Genomic DNA, 22,039 nt, shown 5'->3' with positions numbered 1-22,039 from the left:
TTCCCTGTGTTTCCATCCTCTGGTCTAGCTGGATTTGTAAGGTAGAATTGGGATCATGATAGTGGGGGCAGAGGAAGCATTAAAGAACTAGAGGAAAGTTGTATGTTTCATTGATGGTATACTGCACCCTGACTGGCTCATCTCCTCCCTGAGACCCTTCTGTAAGGGGATGTCCAGTTGCCTACAGATGGGCTTGGGGTCTCCACTCCGCACTCCCCCTCATTCACAATGATATGATTTTTGTTCTGGGTCTTTGATTCCTGCTACCTGATCCTATCTACACCTCGTGATCACACAGGCTTGTGTGCTTCTTCCATGTGGGCTTTGTTGCTTCTCAGCCAGATGACTGCTTGTTTATCTTCAAGCCTTTAGGACCCCAGATGCTATATCTTTTGATAGCCGGGCACCATCAACTTTCTTCCCCACATTTTCTTATGCACCCGCTTTGTCTTCAGCATCAATTATGCTTTTATCACCATATTTTTAAAAAATCGGTTTACCTAAAAACATGTAGAGCAGTCTTTTGTACCAAGTAGGATGCTTTCCTTAGGAGTGATAAAATGAAATAAAATAAACCACAGTCCCTCACTCACTGCCATCGAGCTGATTCCAACTCATAGTGACCCTATAGGACAAGTAGAGCTGCCCCTGTGAGTTTGCAGCACTGGAACTCTTGCAGGAGCAGACAGCCTCATCTTTCTCCCAGGGAGCAGCTGGTGGTTTGGACTCTGGCTTTTTGGTTAGCAGCTCAATGCATAACTCTTGAGGGTTCAAATAAATGACAGTCACTATAATGTCTTGAAATTTAGAAGAATCTTTTATTCAGTTATAACCGGACTGCCAAGAACCTAAAAGTGACTCTTTGATTACAATCCCAAGTGGACATTTCAGTGAGTTCATAAAGCCAAAAACCCACTTATCGTTTATTGTGGACTTTCCTATAAAGCAAGCAGCTATGACAAAAGCAGAAAGCAAAATTAATGTTATTATGCTTTAGAGTTAGCATTACAGGATACAGCATTTACTCCTGGTGAGTAAAATAATAGTAATGTCCTGATTACATCAAAAGGAACAATATGAGTAATTACAATGTTCTGATCGCAAGATCAGAACAAAACGTACAAGAACATAAGAGTACATTCTCAAATGAATCACTAGTGGGAATTTCCAAAATGGGAGGGGGAAGAAGGCAGGTCATTCAGTGGTCAACAAGGTGGCGGTACAGTGGCCAGTGCTAGTCTGGCTCATAACCACTATAGCACCAGTGCCATCAAGTTAGTTCTGACTCATATCCGCCCATATACAGCAGAAAGAAACACAATCTCGTCTTGTGTCATCCTAACATTGATGCTATGTCTTTGATTCTCAACGTGGAAAGAGGTACATTTGATACTGTCATTTTTCTTTGTCACAACCTCTGGGGGCAAGTAGTAAGTAGAGAGACTTGAAATACATCCTACAATGTGCAAAACAGCCCCCCACAATGAAGAATTGTCTAGTTCAAAATGCCAGCAGTACCAGGTTGAGAAACCGTGCCCTAAGCTGGTTATATTACACCTATACCCCTAAACCAAGCACTGCCAAAAAGAGTGAGATTGCCACTATTGGCTTATATTTATCAAGATCAAATGCAGCTATCAATAGATTCAACTTCCCCCTAGAGAAGTGGGGAGTGGGGTGTGGAAACCTAAACAACAAAAGTGGGGGAGGGGGAATGGAGTGGGCCACCAATCATTCAAGAACTGATTTTTTATTATAAAGCATATATGTGCAAAATGTGGGTAGATATCCTTTGAATACAAAAACTCATTTTACCAGTAATTATATAATGCAACTACTGGTGATTTAAATTTTTGTCAGCATTCTCTACATTTTTTTTCTTTCTTTTTTTTTAACATTTTACTAGGGGCTCATACAACTGTTATCCCAATCCATACACACATCAATTGTGTAAAGCACATTTGTACATCGTTTCTCAAAATATTTTCTCTCCATTTAACCCCCCACATTAGGTCCTCATTTTTCCCCTCCCTCCCCGCTTCCCCCTCCCGCATGAGCCCTTGATAGTTTATAAATGGGTATTTTGCCCTGTCCGACGTCTCCCTTCATCCACTTTTCGGTTGTCTGTCCCCCAGGGAGGAGATCACATACAGTTCCATGCGTTCTCTACATTTTTTAATATGAAGATTTTTTTATATCATCGAATTCATTTGCTACAGAAGTATGTTTAAATGGAAAAGCTGTTGAGTAGCCTCTTTTATTTTTTTAAGAAAGGCAACTTCGATAGCATATTGACTTCTTCAAAAAGAAATGTCAGAAGGGAAACTTTGGTAACAATTCCTATTTTAAGCCAATGTGAATTTTAAAATAACAGGACAAAAATGTTTTATTTCAATTTTCTGGAGAGACCGTTCTATTAACCTTTTGGTGAGGAAATAATTATTGGCCCCCTTTATTCTAAACCAGTTAATATTCTAAAATAAAATCAGACAGACTCTCACTCTATCACTCTTGGCCATGGAGTTCATTTCGACTCATAGTGACCCTATGGCACAGAACAGAACTGCCCCGGGGGGAGGGGGGGTCCGAGAGACTGTCGCTCTGTGGAAGACAGCCTCACCCGGCTCCTGCGCAGGCAAAGGAGACTTTGAGAAATAACTGGAATAGCAGGCGGTAGAGAACGAGCTGGACCTCTGGGTGCCGCTGTCGGTCGAGCGGTAGCTGAAGCAAAGCGAAGCCTTCCACTAGCCATCTGGTGCGGCGATCCGGCAAGAAAGGGTCTCTGCAAGTTCTCTCCCCCGAATCTGTTCCAAATAGATCATTCAGGAACATCCGGAGGTATCAGGAGTGTCCAGCGCACCTTTGAAATCCGCGAGAAACCGTGGCGGCCATCTTCAAATCTGAGCAGCCGCACCCAGAGGCCGAGAGAAGGCGCCCGGGGCGTCAGGAAGCACTGCGTGCCTTCGGGCTGTCTTTGTTCTGCTCGGAGAACACGCAGCCGGGACACCTGGAGATACTGAAGCCCTGGGCCTCAAGGGCGGGGGATCTCGCCTAAGATCTAGGACTCGGTGTCCAGAAACCTAAGGGTGAGTGCTGAGAAAACTTTCCTTACCCCGAGGGAAGAGGGCAGGGACAAATGTGAGAATGACAGGCTAAATCCAGCTGATTATGCAGGAGGATGTCTCTAGGCCCTTTGAATCTGAAAGCTTCGCTGAAAATCCCGTGAACGTTTCTTTCTTTCTTTCTTTTTTAACTGTACATGTATTCATTCTGAATATAAATTATACCTAATGCATTTTAATAGGTATTTTGTTTTTTGAAATCCTGAGAAATGTCTTCATAGGTGCAAACTTTTCGCTTTAATCCGAGATAGGTTGGGATGCTGGCAGCAATTCTCACAAATTTATAAAATTCATTTCAATAACCACCCCCACCCCTAAGTAAAGGAGATCAAGGCAGTAAGTCATTGAACTTTCTCCTGGAGAAACCATGGACTGAGCCGGAGAGCTACCACCCGTTAGCAGTGGGAGGGAGAAGGGCAAAGCGCTCTGGGTCTTGGATGGAAATGGCAAGCTTACAGTTGGAAACCACAAGGCGTACAGCCGAGCTGGCCTGCAGGAGAACCACTCTTCCAACTCCTTCGCATTCTGGGATATTCTCGTTGACTGAGATGAACTACGTTATGCAGAGGTCTCCTACCCTTTTCCCACAATCTTGCAGGGCATATAGGATATATTCACGTCCAACGACCACACAGTACTTGACTTTGGAGAGTGACAGTTACAGCATGGAGCAGAAGAGAAAAGAAGAGAAAAGTGGGAGCAATTTGAATCTGTTTTGGTATCCTGGTTGAAATGGAGATTGGGAATTATAATGTAGTGGCAGCAACTTTTATCTAAGATGCTAGTCCTAACAGAAGCAAGACCAAGAACTGTGATTGCGATAACCAAAGCAACAGGACCAAGAGACTTGCTTCAATAAAGAGGTAAAAATTATAATGGTAATGATCTCTGGAAAACAATTCATCTCCAGGAAATGCTATATAATTCTTTGCAAATTATCGACAGATGGAATCCTACACTGGGAGTAAACCCTGAGATATAGTGTCATCATCCAGCACAAGCATCACCCCATATCAACAATAAGGCTCCTTTTTCCAGGAGGCCTCTTATTTGTTTCAGGCTGTCAGAAACTCCTGCCTAGTGCCTCCCTGGACCCCACTTCATCTCCTCTCTCCGGCCCTTGAGCCCAATCATTCTACCTGTTGATAAGTCTAGAATGGATGGTGTTTGTTCAACCTACCATTTGAGCTGACTTGACAAGTTCATGGCCAAGGTTCTACAGGGCTCAGTCTTCAGGGCATGCCTATGATGATGGTGCTCCACAGCCACACAAGCATGGCAACTGAGTCCAACAGCATGGTCCTCTTAAACAAGACACCATCATGATTTCTGCTGCTTAGTTGTCTGGTCGCCTCGATGGACACAAACTGTGATCCAACGCTTGGCTTCTGACATGAGGCCTCCGGGTTAACCTGGTCTTTCACTCAGGGGATACTAGAGTACAGGCAAGCCACTGGTAGTTTGCAGTAGAGCAACCCTCAAATAATCGGAATGTCAGTTTTCCTGGATTTTGACATGATCTTAGTGCTCTCTCCTCCCTGTGACTCTGTCCCTCACCCTGCACCTACGACGTCCCTCCAGGTCCTCCAGGGACTGCTTTCTGCCCAGTATCTGCCTCAGGGATGGGTGGGGAATTAACACACACACCCCTACATACATTGGAGGAAACTGCCCCGTTCTTACGGTCTCCATGAGCCTTCAGATATTTCCAACTGTTACTTTCAGATATTTCCAACTGTTAATTTCTGCAGGTTACGAAGCCCTAACTATCATGTTGGATTCAAATATGTCTCCCTGCGAACTTTGACTGCTTCATTTCTGAAGTATCATACTTTTATAAATCAACCTTGCTATTTTGTTGTTGCCATTGGGGTGGGGAGAGTTCTACAAATTAATTGCTACCTCCGTTTTAAAAAAATATTATGTGCTTTATTAACCTGGACAATTTCTCTATAGTAAACAGTTTGTACTTAATCATGTATGTTTCCTGTTAAAAGAGCCCTCCCCTTGCAAACTGAGGGTTCACTGCATCTTTAAATTTCTATCCCTTGGCTCTGTACACCTATCTTTGAGAAGCCAATATAGAAGAATGGAAATTCTCTTTCTGAAAACGGTTGTTCTGTTTCATTGTTTTCTTTGTTCCTATGTTTTCCTGCTCCTTCTCAGTCATGGGGTCCCTTGGCTGACTGTCAGTATCGGGCTCTGTTTGCTCCTGAAAATACCAAACTCTGGAGTGCATAGAGCATTTTTTTCCTTACTTTTGAGAAAAGATAAATAAATAAGACATTATATTCACTACCTTTCATAACATTAAACTAGGTAAAAGAAGGATGGCAAAATACCCAGCTTCCTAATTTATAAATACTGTTATTTAAGAAAGCAAACTTCTTTGTGATGATATTAAATGTGATGATAGAACACATATTATTCCAATTTCAAAAACTCGCTGTCATCAAGTCAATGCCAACTCACAGTGACCCTATAAGGTAGGTCTATATCCCTGTGACTTTCAGAGATTGTAAGTCTTTACTGGTCATTTTGAACTGCTGCCCTTGCAGTTAGCAGCCCAACACATAACCACTACACCATCAAGAATCTGGCCTTTTTCTTTTCAGCTCTGAAAAGAAACGTCACTTTTTCAGTCTCTTAAATGTGAAGCCTAAATTATATGTCCTTGTGATTTTTTTTCCTGTACAGTTTCAGGGTCCGGTGTGACTTTCACAGCAGATCAGGCACGTTCATGGCCATAGGCATGGGAGCTCTGGTAGCATAATGATTTACACATTATGAGTTGCCAGTTCAAACCTACCAGCCTCTCCACAGGAGAAAAATTAGGCTTTATGATTTACAGCTGCAGAAACTTACAGGGGCAGTTCTACTCTACCACTATGAGTCAGAATCAACTCATTGACAATGAGGGTTTTATGTTAATGCTACTTAATTTGAAATATCTTACCTTTGGATAAAATACGGCCTTCAATAGTCCAAGGCTTCTGATAAGTACCCAGAACTCAATGAAAAGGATATGGGATGGCCCAATTTAAAGGGCCTACCTTACTTTCTAAGAGTTTCTTTTTACTTCTTCCTTGCCCCCGCCCTTCTTCATCAAAGAGAAACTCTTCTAATTTAGGCAGCTTTGAAATCGGTCAAGTCGTCAAGCTATCCAACACAGGAGAAGTGGTTGTCTTCTCTTTCTGGCAATAGAGAGCTCTCTGCTCTTCCTTGAATATCAAAAGGGGGAAGCAAATAGCTTCAGAATGCTAGAATTACAATATGTATTGCAATTCTGTGGAATTTAGACACATTTAAGTACATAGACACAGGAGTTTATCCTTCTTACACCTGTGTTACAGACCAAGAAACAAAGAGCTAATAATGGTAGATCGGGTTGCGAAGTTTTTCCCTAGGTGTGCAGTAACTGCTTAGGCCTCTGGGCGCCGCTGTTCACCAACCTGGGAGATACACGGACCCTCACTTAAAGAAAAAGAAATCCTGCATCTCTTAGAGCCTTATTTGTTGCCAGATCAGAGTCTGCCCCAAACTCTAGTTCTGGACGACTGGTGCTCTGGATTCTCCTGAAAATTCGGTTGATTTGGGCTCCGAACGGCTGAGAAACTGTGTTGTTGGTAGCGGACTAGCAGAAAATTACCAACCGCCGGCGATGGGAATTCATCTGCCAGGACGCAGGGAGCTGACCCTGCTGTGCCTTTTGTGGGGGCTGCTGTTGGGAGCCAGGGCCGAGAAGATTCGCTACTCGGTGCCTGAAGAGACAGACAAAGGTTCCTTCGTGGGCAACATCGCCAAGGACCTGGGCCTGGAACCCCAAGAGCTGGCGGAGCGCGGCGTCCGCATCGTCTCCAGAGGTAAGACGCCCTTTTTTGCTCTGAACCTGCGGAGCGGCAGGTTGGTCACGGCGGGCAGGATCGACCGCGAGGAGCTCTGCGCCCAGAGCGCGCGGTGCCTGGTGAACTTCAACATCCTATTACAGGAAAACATGAAGCTTTTCCCTGTCGAAGTGGAAATCATTGATATTAATGACCATACTCCCCAATTCCAGTTAGCAGAACTGGAAGTTAAGATGAATGAAATAACCAATGTAGGCACCAGGATCCCTCTGCCATTTGGGCAAGACCTCGATGTGGGAATGAACTCGCTCCAGAGCTACCAGCTCAGCCCCAACCCTCATTTCTCCCTCGATGTGCAACAGGGAGCGGACGGGCCCCTACAGCCAGAGATGGTGCTACAGAGCCCCCTGGATAGGGAAAAAGAAGCTGTCCACCACCTGGTGCTCACCGCCTCCGACGGAGGTGACCCAGTCCGCTCTGGCACCCTTCACATACGTGTTCAGGTGGTGGATGCCAACGACAATCCTCCAGCGTTTGCTCAAGCTCAATACCACATAAGTGTCCCTGAGAACGTGCCACTGGGCACTCGCCTGCTCATAGTCAATGCTACAGACCCCGATGAGGGAGTCAACGGGGAAGTAACGTACTCATTTCACAATATAGACCACAAAATGGCCCAAATATTTCAGCTGGATTCTCATACTGGAGAAATAGTAAATAAAGAACCATTGGACTTTGAAGAGTATGAAGTATATCCAATGGAAATTCAAGCTCAGGATGGTGCAGGGCTCATGGCCAGAGCCAAGGTGCTGGTCACAGTTCTAGATGTGAATGATAATGCCCCTGAGATGACCATCACCTTTGTCACCACTGCAATTCCAGAAAACTTTCCTCCAGGGACCATAATTGCTCTTATCAATGTGCACGACCAGGACGCTGGAGACAACGGCCGTACCACGTGTTTCATTTCTGGAAACCCACCCTTCAAGTTAGAAAAGTTAGTGGATAATTACTACCGTCTAGTAACGGAACGAATGCTGGACAGAGAATTCATCTCTGGGTACAACATCACAGTAACAGCAGCGGATGAAGGAACTCCAGCTCTAACAACTGTAACTCACATTCCACTGCTTGTCACAGATACCAACGACAACCCCCCAGCCTTCCTCCGGGAAGCCTACTTTGCCTACATTCATGAAAACAACCCCCAAGCTGCCTCCATCTTTTCCGTGACTGCCAACGACCCTGACAGCGATGAGAACGCACGAGTCACTTACTCCTTGGCAGAGGACACCATACAGGGGGTGCCTGTGTCCTCCTACTTCTCCATCAATTCTGACACCGGAGTCCTGTATGCGCTGCGCTCCTTTGACTTTGAGCAGTTCCAAGAGCTGCAGTTGTGGGTAACAGCAAGAGACCATGGGGAGCCATCACTTAGTAGCAATGTATCCCTGAATCTGTTCGTGCTGGACCTGAATGACAACGCCCCTGAGATCCTGTACCCCACCACTCCCACTGATGGTTCCACCGGTGTAGAGCTGGCACCCCGTTCAGCAGAACTTGGCTACCTGGTCACCAAGGTGGTGGCGGTGGACAGAGACTCCGGGCAGAATGCCTGGCTGTCCTACCACTTACTCAAGGCCAGCGAGCCAGGGCTCTTTGCTGTGAGCGTGCACACAGGGGAGGTGCGCACAGCGCGGGCCATGCTGGACAGGGACGGGCTCAAGCAGAGTCTCGTGGTGGCTGTCCAGGACCATGGCCAACCTCCTCTCTCGGCCACCGTCACGCTCACCGTGGCCGTGGCTGACAGCATCCCCGAAGTCCTAGCCGACCTGGACAGCATCAAGGCCCCTGCAGACCCTGATGACTCAGGCCTCACGCTGTACCTGGTGGTGGCTGTAGCGGTGGTCTCCTGCGTCTTCCTGGCCTTTGTCATTGTGCTGACAGCACTCAGGCTTCACCGCTGGCACAAGTCACGCTTGCTCCGGGGTAGAGGCATGGCAGATGTGCCCGCCTCTCACTTTGTGGATGTGGACGGGGTGCGGGCTTTCCTGCAGACCTATTCCCATGAGGTCTCACTCACCGCAGACTCCCGGAGGAGCCACCTGATCTTCCCGCAGCCCAACTACGCCGACACGCTCATCAGCCACGACACCTGTGAGGACAAGGATCTTCTGTCAGCACCTCAGTCTTTACTGGAAGACAAAAAGGAAACATTTCCTCAGGTAAACTCTTGTTGTGAACTGATATGCTAACTCCGTAAAAGAAAAAAAAAATATATATATATATATATATTTATTTATCCTCATTTTACTTACTGATCCTCACTCTTAACTACGAAAAAACAAAAAACAACCAAATCCACTGCTCTGGAGTCGATTCCAACTCAGAGCCACCCTGTAGGGCAGGATAGAACTGCCCTGCCGTTTCCAAGACTGTAAGTCCTTGTGAGGGTGGAAAGCCTCGTCTTTCTCCCTCAGGGCAGCTGGTGCTTTTAGACCACTGATCTTGAAGCCCCAGGGTATTTCTCTATCTAGCCGTAGATTTCTATTACAAGCCCCGGAAAGTCATTGTTCAACATGGCCGCATGTTTATATTCAGATGTATTTATAATTGATTTTCCATGGAAAAGTACCGTGCCATCAGAATGTGGGTGGATCGGGTGAAGAGGATGAGGCATGAGGGTGCTCTCTCCACTGGGGTCAGAGCACTGCATTAGCAGCAAGGAGAGCTAGCTCCTCAGACCTTCTTGCTTATCCCTGGCCAAAGGACCCCTGGTGGTGTTGTGGCTTACATGTTGGAAGGTCAGCAGTTCAAAACCAGCAGTCACCACGAGGGGAAGAGATACAACTTGCTGCTCTATGAAGCTATATCACCTCCCAAACCCATAATGACAGTTACATTCTGTCATATAGAGTCACTATACATCAAGATGGCCTCATGGCAGTGAGTCTGATTACTTCTGGCCAAATAATCTTATTTCTCTGGTTTTAACATCCAATTATCTGCAAAGAGTAGGGTTTGATTAGAAAATTTCCCCAATCCTTGCTTGTTTAAATGCTTATTGTAAATCTCATTGCAGCTTTTTAATTTCCAAGTTCTTTAATGTGAGTCAAGTAGATAATCCTTTGTTACCAAATGTTACATACTTCCTGAGGTTATAGGTGAAATAGAAAGTGGGCTATGAGGTATATTTTTCTAAGTCCCTTCCTAGAGAGTGTCAAAATTGTAGTGTTGATAATTTACATTGATAAACTTATATCAGGGAGATGCTTATTGTATAACTCTGCTCATGTTAAGTTTGTATAACAGTTTTCTAAAAAAGCAGTTGTTCCTTGAGGAAATTAATATATTCATTAAGAAATTATAGACAGGGGCAAAAACGAAGAGCTGATACCAAGGGCTCAAGTAGAAAGCAAATGTTTTGAGAATGATGATGGCAACAAATGTACAAATGTGCTTGACACTATGCATGGATGGATGGGTTGTGATAAGAGTTGTACGAGCCCCCAATAAAATGATTTTTAAAAAAGAAATTATAGACATAGTGTTAAGGAACTACACATAAGGAATTTAAATTTATGTATACATTTGGGAATTCCAGATTCATTAAGGAAATACTTATAGGTGGACAAGTTAGTTGGCATTTCTCAATTTTTATATCAGCATTATAGTCAATGATGATTTTATAACTTTTTGCATTCTAAGAAAGTGTAAAGAATTCTAAGTTATTCTGATTTATATTTGAGAATAAAAAGACCCATGAAAATGTATGTTACTAAGATTATTGTCAAATTTTCTTGAGTTATTAGGGTCATTATGTGTCAGAATTTGCCCATGGCAGTGACTTGGGGTTTGGGGGCTTGATTTTAAGCTTCAATTTAATTTAGATATTATCTGTATGTTATGATCATGTATTTGGGCATATTAGAAGAGTCAAGATAGCCTAAATTAGTATTTTTAGTTGTGCCGATGTTACTGAAATTTATGGACACTGCAAGTTTAAATGGTTGTTGAATATATTAGCTCTTTGTTTAAGCTTGCAAAATATTTATGCATGATAAAGTACATATCCAATGTTAAAGTTACTGATAAAATGAACAGAAAATGTAATGTGCAACTTGAGAAGTCACTTTAAAACCTCTGATACATTATACCTGTAATAGAGCCCACTAACAAATATCATGCGTATTTCATTTTAATGTCTATGCTAACTCTTCACCAGAGGAGTAAGTTCATGCTTTGACTTACTCCTCTCTGAGATATTATAAAGATAGATGAAATTCAAAACCAGGAAATCAGAAGAGGACTCCAGCACAGAGTCTAGCATAGAGCCGACCTTGGGGCCTGAGGTCTGATTCTGCTCTGACTCTCCGAGATGTCTGGACAGGGCAGAAGTGAATCAAGAAACTGCCCAGTGGCCTTGGGAGGAGCATCACCAATTCACTATATTGTGTGATATCAGAACAAGGGCTCAGCAGACATGTGTGCTTGGCACCAGTGCGTGTTATCCGGGAGTCCCATTTATTTGGGTACCATTGCGGAGGCCAACCCGATCAGTGTGCAACACCAATGGAATAAGCTTCCTGTTGTCTCTGTGAGGAGTAACTGAGTATAACCCACCCCCTACAAAGTGGAGACAGGATTATTACCAACCCATTTGCTTAAAACATGAATTAAATCTCAGTGACTCTTTAAAATTTGGACTGTGACAAGGATGAGTGGATTAATGTTATTCTCAATGCAAGTATTTAATATTTTAACAGACTCCCACCACGTTGGCTGAGAGTGCTGCCTTTCCTGAAATAGGATTGTATTTTGATAAAACCCTATGGGCACCTAAAAGCCTACCGTTTTAATTTCATCCTAAAAAGGAAGCCAGTAACCATTAGGCAAACAGCAGGAATTGGAGAGACTACCAAAGAAGACTTTACCAAATGGACACATTTGTGTGTCTCTGTTTAGCCAGTTTGTAATCATGGTACTCTTTTCGGTTTTGTTTTGTTTTTGTAAAATAAAGCTTGCCTTCCCATTAAACCATTAAAAAGGGAGGGTGAAAAGAGGTGAACAGATAGAATATATGTATATTCTATATATCTAGATCGATAGATCAGCCATATCAGAAAGTGGTAAGTTAGCCTAAAATCATAGGACTTCTTAGAATTAAAAGCAGGCACTGCAGATCAAGAAAATGACCCCAACTGTGTAATGGGAAACAAAAGTGCCTTAGACTAGACTACCTGAATCTAAAATAAGCAGTGATGCCCCTTGGCTAGTGAAAGTAAGGGGGGGTGGCTTGCATTAAAACACTCCCTACCAATTCTCATGGTTATGCAGCAGAAGTTATGCAACAAGTTGAAGACCATGGAAGTGTACAGGACATAGCTAATGTCTCCGATAGGTAAAAATGGCTGAGATGGACAATATTTTGTCACCTACATATTTATAAAAACGAAAGAGAATTATATTAGAGACAGCTGAATATAAGGTTAGTGAACTGGAAGATTGTGAGAGAAAGTCACTCTGAATACAGCATTAACAACTATTAAATTCAACAACTGCATAACATGTTAAAGAATATTTATTAAAAACCCAAAATGTCATATATGTAACAGTAAAATTTTTCTACTACAATAAAAGTAAGGCAGATGTGGTGATATTGCATGAACTAAACAATGCAAATAGGAAAGAAAATTAAGTAATAGCTATAAAAATTGGAATGGAACAGGCTTTTTGTTTGTTTTTTAAGACATTGGCTTTTATAGACATTGTGAATTTTCCACATACAAATAGCCAAATAATTTTACAGACAATTATTAGAATAAATGAGCTCCATAACATGGCTGAGTATGAGATCAATATACTAAAAATCAATAGCTTTCTATTAATCAGCAACAAATACACAAAATAAATATGAAAAAATATTTCATTTCCAACAGCAACACAAATTATAAGGTACTCCATAAAACCATAATCAAAAGCTTTAAAGAGAAAAATATTATTGAAACATAAAAATACCTGTCTAGCCTAAGAATTATGAAAAGTGTATCAACTCCCCCCAAATTAATACATAACTTGAACATGATGCCAATTATATTATCAATGATATTTTCCTTACACTTGATCCAAATATATATGTACATATATATACAAAAGCAAACATAAAACAACAATAAAAATAATGAACAAAGTAGGTGAAACTTCCCTGACATGTATCAACTTTATTAAAATTATGGTAATTACACAAAGATAATGAAATAGGTGACATAAATATATAGTTCAAAGGAAGAAGGAGAGGAGAAAAGTATGAAATTAATTCAGTAAAATATTAACATTTTGGGTAGTAGGGATAAAGTGTATATGGGAATTACTAACTTTTCAGTAAGTCTGAGCTTATTTCAAATTATAAAAACTGACCACAATTAGGTGAGCTAAGATATTAATATTTGATAACTCTGTATGTACATAGCTTTTAGTTGTAGCATTTTCTCAACTGCACATGTAAAATATTTTCAATTTAATGTTTAAAATATAAATGATGCATACCTACATAAAAATGAAAAAAGGAAAAAAAATGAAAAAGGAGTAAAATGAATCGCACTATAGTATTTTCATACCCTTAGAAAACACTAAGTGTTTTTAAAAAATGACTTGGCAACTTCAAACAATTGTGAGTGATTGGCTTTCCATGTAGTGAAAAGGCCCTTCCTGCTTTAGTGTTAGCCAATAGAACCCCTTTGGGTTTTCTTAATGTTCCTTGCTATGGCTCTAGCCTAAGCATTTGAACTGAAGTTCAAGAAGACTACCCCACCCTCTCTATTGATCCAATGTGACACTTTATGATTCAGCTTCAGCCATGTGCTGAGAAAGTACATTCTGGTCCCCAAGCATAGGTGGATGTATATTTACCAATACATATCCCCTACCACTACTTCCCACTCTCATAGCAGTTGTAATGCTCTGCCATTTGATTCTGTTGACTTTTCTGTGTTCTTCACTACACTGTAAGCCTCCTGAGGACAGGGTTGTGTCCACCACTTTGAATACCCAGCACCAGGCAAAGTGGCAACAAATAATAGCGATCCAATTAAGCATTTGATCATTCATAAGTAAAATACAGTTTTTGATGTTACATGTCAACCACCAAGCATACTAATTCAAGACATATAACCTTATAAAATACTGTCCCCAGTGATTTGGAATTGCTCTTATCTCTCCAAGGATAAAATAAGCAGTAGGTGTTTGGAGAAAGGGCACAGCAGCCTTGAGGGTGCCGCAGTACTTTCAAAGCAGCAATGATCAAAAGGACACTTGTGTACAATGTTTTCATTATACCTAGGAAGAGAATCTCTGCCTTGACAATGACTTTTATACTATCTCAGATCATTGTAATACTTTAAAGTTACTGAAAATCACAAGGTGAAATTAGGCAGGTAACTTGGGTTTTGCCTGAACCGCTGCAGAAATGAGTTAGGCCTCTGAGCGTCGCTGTTGACCATCTATCTAAGGAGTAATAGGCAGCGAAAAGGTCCCACATTTCGGCTCTCACAACGCAAAGGGCTGCTAATTTGGTCACACAGTCCTCCGGAACGCCTGAACACTCGGCCCAGCGGCCTCACTGGGAGTCTCCACAGGGTGCTGATCGGCCACTGCTGCCACTTCGGACTCTGGGGGGTGAACGTGGGAATCCTGGCTCTTGACCCCGAGAAGAGACTGCGGCACAGGGAAATGGCGGCTCGGCCAAAGTCCCCCCACTGCAGAAGGCTGGTCCTGCTGTGCGTCCTTTGGGCGGCCCGGTGGGGGGCCGCGGCTGGACAGATGCGCTATTCTGTGCCAGAGGAGAGCGACCAAGGTGCTTTCGTGGGCAACATCGCCAAAGACTTGGGGTTGGAGCCCGTGGCCCTGGCGGAGCGCGGCGTCCGCATCGTCTCCAGAGGTAGGGCGCAGCTTTTCGCTCTGAGCCCGCGGAGCGGCAGCCTCGTCACTGCGGGCAGGATCGACCGCGAGGAGCTCTGCGCCCAGAGCGCGCCCTGTCTCCTGAACTTTAACATCCTTCTAGAGGATACACTAAATATTTATTCGGTGGAGGTCGAAATAACAGACATCAATGACAACACTCCTCACTTTGGAGTAGAAGAATTGGAAATAAAAATCAGTGAAACCACCACACCAGGATTCCGAATTCCTCTTAAGAGCGCTCGTGATGCAGACATTGGCGGGAACAGCCTGCAGAAATACGAGCTCAGCCCAAATGACCACTTCTCCCTGGAAATGCGAAGCGCAGCAGACGCGAACAAGCACCCGGAGCTGGTGCTGCAGCGTGCCCTGGACCGCGAACAAGAGGCAGTCCACCATCTCCTCCTCGTCGCTTCCGACGGGGGTGACCCCATCCGATCGGGCACCTTACGGATCCGAGTGACAGTCCTGGATGCGAACGACAACGCGCCGGTGTTTACTCAGCCTGAGTACCATGTCAGTGTCCCAGAGAACGTGCCTGTTGGCACCCGAATACTCACGGTCACTGCCACCGACGCAGATGAGGGGCACAACGCTGAAGTGGCATACTTTCGAGAAAAAAAGCCTAAAGAAACATCAGAGGTATTTGAGCTTAAGTCGACATCCGGAGATATTGTGATCACCAAAAATCTAGATTATGAAGATGTCAAATACCATGAAATAGATATAGAAGCTCAAGATGGTCCAGGCCTTCTGACCAGAACCAAGGTCATGGTCACTGTTCTGGACGTGAATGACAATGCCCCAGAATTTTACATGACTTCTGTTACCAGCTCAGTTCCTGAAGATGCTCCCCCAGGAACCATGATTGCCCTTTTCAACGTGCACGACAAGGACTCTGGGCAGAACGCATTTCTCCAATGTTCACTCCCACAGGACCTTCCTTTCAAATTAGAGAGGTCGGTGGACAACTACTATCGACTAGTTACAACCAAGCCCCTGGACAGGGAACAGATTTCCCTCTACAACATCAGTGTGACCGCTAACGATGAAGGGAACCCGCCTCTGTCCTCCAATGCTCAAGTTTTACTGCAGGTGACAGACATCAATGACAACCCGCCTGCCTTCCTACAGACTTCCTATTCTGCCTACATTCCCGAAAACAATCTTAGAGGCGCCTCCATCTTTTCTGTGATGGCCCATGACCCTGACAGCGGTGACAACGCACATGTAACCTACTCTTTGGTGGAGCAAACCATCCAGGAGGCGCCCCTGTCCTCCTATGTCTCCATCAATGCAGACACAGGAGTCTTATATGCCTTGAGCTCCTTTGACTATGAGCAGTTTCGAGCCCTGCACCTGTGGGTGGCTGCCAGTGACAGCGGGGACCCATCCCTCAGCAGCAACGTGTCACTAAGCCTGTTAGTGCTGGACCAGAATGACAATGCTCCTGAGATCCTGTACCCCACGCTCCCCACCGATGGCTCTACTGGTGTGGAACTAGCGCCTCGCTCTGCAGAGCCGGGCTACCTGGTCACCAAGGTGGTGGCGGTGGACAGAGACTCTGGACAGAACGCCTGGCTGTCCTACCGCCTGCTCAAGGCCAGCGAGCCAGGGCTCTTCGCGGTGGGCGTGCACACAGGCGAGGTGCGCACAGCGCGGGCCCTGCAGGACAGGGATGCGCTCAAGCAGAGCCTGGTGGTGGCTGTGCAAGACCACGGTCAGCCTCCTCTCTCTGCCACCATCACGCTCACCGTGGCCGTGGCTGACAGCATCCCTGAAGTCCTAGCCGACCTGGACAGCATCAAGGCCCCTGCAGACCCTGATGACTCAGGCCTCACGCTGTACCTGGTGGTGGCTGTAGCGGTGGTCTCCTGCGTCTTCCTGGCCTTTGTCATTGTGCTGACAGCACTCAGGCTTCACCGCTGGCACAAGTCACGCTTGCTCCGGGGTAGAGGCATGGCAGATGTGTCCGCCTCTCACTTTGTGGATGTGGACGGGGTGCGGGCTTTCCTGCAGACCTATTCCCATGAGGTCTCACTCACCGCAGACTCCCAGAGGAGCCACCTGATCTTCCCGCAGCCCAACTACGCCGACACACTCATCAGCCATGACACCTGTGAGGACAGGGATCTTCTGTCAGCACCTCAGTCTTTACTGGAAGACAAAAAGGAAACATTTCCTCAGGTAAACTCTTGATGTGAACTGATATGCTAACTCCGTAAAAAATAACGCCTGATTTTACTTACTTGCCTTCGTACTTTACTCCATTGTTTTCTATATCCCATATATATCTGTGGATTTCTGTTACAGTCCTGGAAAATCATTGCTCAATCTAGCTGCATGTCTATATCCAGGCATATTTATAAGGGTTCTTACACTGGGAAGTAGGTTTTAACAGAAAAGGATGGTGCATGCAGGTCCTGGATGCACTGGGGTATGACCAGGGAATCAGCAGCAAGGAAATCTACTGCCGAGGAGCATCCTGTTCAGCGTTGGCCAGCAGAGTCCTAGGCGCAGAGTGGCTTCTGGGTTGGGCTATAGCCTTAAGGTCATTGGGGAACCATGCATGAGATCATGTTCTGTTCCCACAAAAGTTACAGCCTGGGAAACCAACAAGGACAACTGTCTTCTGTTCTCCAGAGAGTTTATAAGTCAGAATCGACCCAAGGGCAATCGATTCAGTGACCTGTGGCCAAATCACTTCACTCCTCTTCTTTTACCATCCTATTATCTGCCAAGGATAGGCTTTGACTAGAAAATACCCCAAATTCTTCCTTGTTATAAAATGTTATACCTTTCACTCACTCCCTCTTTTTCAATTTCATGTTCTTTAAAATGAGTCAAACTTTGTCACGAAAATGTACATTTTTCCTGAGTTTTTGTGTCAAACAGAAAGGGAGTTATGAATTGTTTTTATATATCCTTTTCTAGTAAACTTCAAAAATGTAGTACTAACAATTCATATTGATCAAATTACTTTCTGAAGATGCTTACAGTATTACTGTATTCATGTTAAGTTTGTATACCAGTCTTCTAAAGGAACAGTTGTTCCTTTAAGAAATAAATATATTCAATAAGGAATTATAGGTTCAGTGCTATAGAACTCTCTATATAAGGAATTACATGTTAATTAAGAAAATATTGATATGTGGACTAGGTGGCAAGCTTCTCTTAATCTTACATCAGCATTATAATCAACGATGATTTTATAATTCTTCACACTCTAACAAAAGGCCAAGAATTTTCCATTGTTTTGACGTATTTAAGGATAAAAGACCTACCAATATTTATACCTACTAATATTATTTTCAAGTTTCCTTAAGTTACTAGAGCCTGCTATTTTACTCTGCAATTTAATGTAGTTACCATCTGTTGGTTTTCTGTGATATTTGGGGATATTTGAACCATAAAAATGGTCTAAAGTAGTCACTTTAGTTGTGCTAATATTATAGACGTCTATGTACACTGTAAGTCTATATCATTGTTGATATTTTAGCTTTTGTTTAATCTTTTAAATATTTTTGCATGATTAAGTATATAGCTAATGTTTAAGTAATTCATAAAATAAAGTAATAACATATAATTTGCAAGTTGAGAAGTGGTTTTAAAAGCTATCAACTGATCTACCAATTATGGACCCAATTAACAAAAATTATGTATATTCCATCATAATTGGCATGTTCATTCTTCCCAAGAAAGAATTATTCCCAGGGAAGTAAGTCCAGGTAAACACATGAGTCTGGTACTAGCATGTGTTACACAGAAATCTCTGATCAGTAACCATTGCAGATATCAGTCCAATCAGTACTGCTCACCAATGGAATAATCTTACAACTGGTTGTGGGAGGAGTAATTGAATGTAACCCCTCTCTTACAAAACAGAGACAGGATTATTACAAGTCAGTTGCTTAAACATAAATGAAATCTCTATGACTCCTTTTAAACATGTGGAAATGTGAAGGAACCTATTGTATTAATGTTATTCTCAATACACACATTGCATATTTTAGTGGATCCCTCAGTGTTGGCTAAGGGAGTCCTCTTTTCCTGACTGCAGTGTGTTTTTGGTAACAAACGCACTACACGCCTACTTGTGTACTTCAACCTAAAAAGGAAAGTGGTTGGGCAGTTAACAGGCATAGGAGAGACTCCCAACCGAGACCATGCCAAAGAGACACACAACTAGGTGCCTGCCTCCTTCTACCAGATTATAATCATGGTGCTCTTTCAGGATGCTTTCAATAAAGCTTGCCTTTCCAAAAGACAGAGTGTGATGGGGATGAATATATCCATCGGGGCTTTTAAAATTTTTGTGGGAATATTCCATTATCTTTTAATTCCATTTTCCTATGAACTTCTTGAAGCATTGATGTGTGTGTGTGTATGTGTTTGTGTGTGTGTGCTTGCGTGTGCGGTTGGGGGTGGTGGTGTTAGGACATGTACCAGAGATGGAACAGAAAGTGGTAAGTTAGCATAAGGTCATTGGAGTTTTAATCTTAAAATTAAAAGCTGACATTGCAGATCAAGTGATTGACTCTAACAGTGTAATAGCAAAGAAAAGTGTCTTAAATCCAAAATACCCAATAAGACCTGTTGGCTAGTAACAAGAGGGATGACTTACATTTAAAAAATGTTGCATGCCAATTCCTAGGTTAAGTAGCAAAAGTATTGCCAGTTGCAGACTATGGGAGTGTAATGGACATACTGAATATCACTGCTGAAGATCGTTGAAATAACCAGTGCTTTTTGTCTCATGTTTATCACAAAATGGAAAGAAAGAAATGAGATTGGATTAAACGGAATACACATTTAGTAAACTGGAAGATCATAAAAGAAATTCACCCAGAACACAGCATTAAAGCAAACCACGCACAATGCCACCCAGTCCGTTCGGATTCACAGCGACCCCATAGGACAGGCTTGACGAACTGCCCCTGTGGGATCCTGAGCCTGGAACTGTTGCTGGAGTACAAGCCTTCTTTCTCCCTCAGAGTGTCTGCTGGTTTCTAACTGCTCACCTTCCTGTTAGCGGTCCAATGCAGAAGCACTCTGCCAGCAGGGTTGCAGATGCAGCGTTAGCAAATAGTAAACGCAACAAGTGTATGACAAGTTAAAGAATACTTATTAGAAACTTACAAAAAAGATCACAGATGATGGTGAAAATCTATTAAAAGCAAGGCAAGGCAGATGTGATGAAATTGAAACACCTCTTAAATGTTATACTGAAATGCAAATAGCTAAGAAGATCTAGTAAGAAGTACAAAAATCCAAGGTATTCATTGCAGACAATTAGAATTTTCCATGTAGAAATAACCAAATTATTTTACAGAGAATAGTATTAGAATAAGAGCTCCATAATATTGCTTAATGTGAGATCACTTTACTAAAATCAGCAGCTTTTCTATTCACCAATAACACATATAGGAAACAAACAAGAGAAAATGTATCATTTCCAACAACAAGTTATAAGGTACCTCACAAAAAACATATTTTAAAATGTTTTGGAGGGAAAAAATTGAACAATATAAAATAAATAAGACCTACATATTCTTTTTTTAGGACCTACTGATTCTAAAGATGATTAAAACGATGTTAATTTCTCAAAAAATAATCTATAACTTCAACACAGTTCCAACTACAATATTAATGGTGTTTTTCAATAAACTTGGTTCTACTATATAGATAGAAAATCAAAAGCATAAGGGCAGTAAGCATAATTTTGAAGAAAAATAACAAAGTAAGCAAAATTACCCTGTCATATGTCAAGACTTTTCCTCAAGTTATGTTCATTAAACAGTGCATGGCAACAAAAAGAAGCAATGGAATATGGTGCCCACAAATAATAGTTATTGTATATGTGTGTGTATATATATGTATGTATACATTTCAAAGAAGAGAGAGGAGAGGAATGGGTTGAAAAGGTGAAAAATACATGCAGTAAAATGTTAACATTTGGGCTAGTTGAGGTGGAGAGTATAGTGGAATTTTTCCTATGGGAATTCTTTGTATTATTTTTTTGGCTATTCTGTAAGTCGGAGCTTGTGTCAGAATAGGTAAAACCTGATCTCTACTATGGCAAGGTGTTGAGATTTGATAACACTATGTATGTCTACACAGATTTTAGTTACAGTATTTTCTCCTGTGTATATTTGAAATACTTCAAATTTAATTTTGTTGAAAACACACGTATGACACCTATACACACAGAAATAGGATAGAAAACACTCAACATCATAAAAAGAAAAGTTGGAAACTTCAGGCACCATGGGAGTGATTGGCTTTCCTTGTGATGGAAAACCTCTCCCCGCTCTGCCTATCGCCAATAGAAAACCCCTTTGCCACGCTGCGTCTGATCGCTAAGCATTTGTGCCGACATTCTAGAATGATAGATACTCCAGCCTCGTTAGTGCCCCAGTCCTACCCTTTTGAATTCAGTTTCACTCCTGTCCCGAGAAAGTTTGTCCAGACTCCCAAATCTGAATGGATGTGTGCTTCCCCATCAATCATTGCCCCCAACCCTCAAACCATTAAAATTATCCGTCATACAATTGGTTGGCTTCCCTGTGTTCTTCGCTATCTTGTAAGCCTCCTGAGGGCAGACTGTCCCTCCATTGGATCTCCAACAGCAAGCAATGTGTCAGGCAATAAAGTACTTCCTGTGAAAATTTAAATACTGTTTCAAAGTTCAGTGCCAGCCACCAAGCAAAGAAATTCAAGATATATAACCTTGTAAAAGACCCTGGCTGGTGACTTGGTGGTGCTCTTACTGTCTCAAAGGATAAAATTAAAAGTAGAAGGTGTTTGGAGCAAGGACAACAGTAGTCTTGAGGGTGGGGTAATAATTCTGAAGCAACTAACATCAACATCACATTTGTTCACATCATTTTTATTAATGCTAAGAAGAGATTCCTGTCTCTAAAGAGATCCCTGCTATTTTTACAATATCTTAGATCTCTGAGATTCTTTAACAGAAAATCACAAAGTAAAAATAAGCAATAACTTGGGTTTGCCTGAACTGCTGCAGAAATGAGTTAGGCCTCTGAGCGTCGCTGTTGACCATCTATCTAAGGAGTAATAGGCAGCGAAAAGGTCCCACATTTCGGCTCTCACAAC

At 42.7% G+C, this 22,039-nt stretch overlaps 1 protein-coding gene across 1 annotated transcript; it reads left to right on the top strand.

Moving 5' to 3' along the window:
* Positions 1-6,687: 6,687 nt before the first annotated feature.
* LOC101657044 (protocadherin gamma-A1) lies at positions 6,688-17,122 on the top strand. The gene is made up of 2 exons (XM_004697042.2): positions 6,688-7,821; positions 15,740-17,122. Exons 1-2 carry the CDS (start codon positions 6,784-6,786, stop codon positions 17,120-17,122), a joined length of 2,421 nt encoding a protein of 806 aa, XP_004697099.2. The 5' UTR covers positions 6,688-6,783.
* The last annotated feature ends 4,917 nt before the right edge of the window (positions 17,123-22,039 follow it).

Source organism: Echinops telfairi, unplaced genomic scaffold (genome assembly GCF_000313985.2).
Source record: "Echinops telfairi isolate 266 unplaced genomic scaffold, ASM31398v2 ScPeMD7_7469;HRSCAF=8507_0, whole genome shotgun sequence".
Lineage (NCBI taxonomy): Eukaryota > Metazoa > Chordata > Mammalia > Afrosoricida > Tenrecidae > Echinops > Echinops telfairi.
The sequence above is the reverse complement of the archived record's forward strand: the minus strand, read 5'-3'. Positions and strand labels throughout refer to the sequence as shown.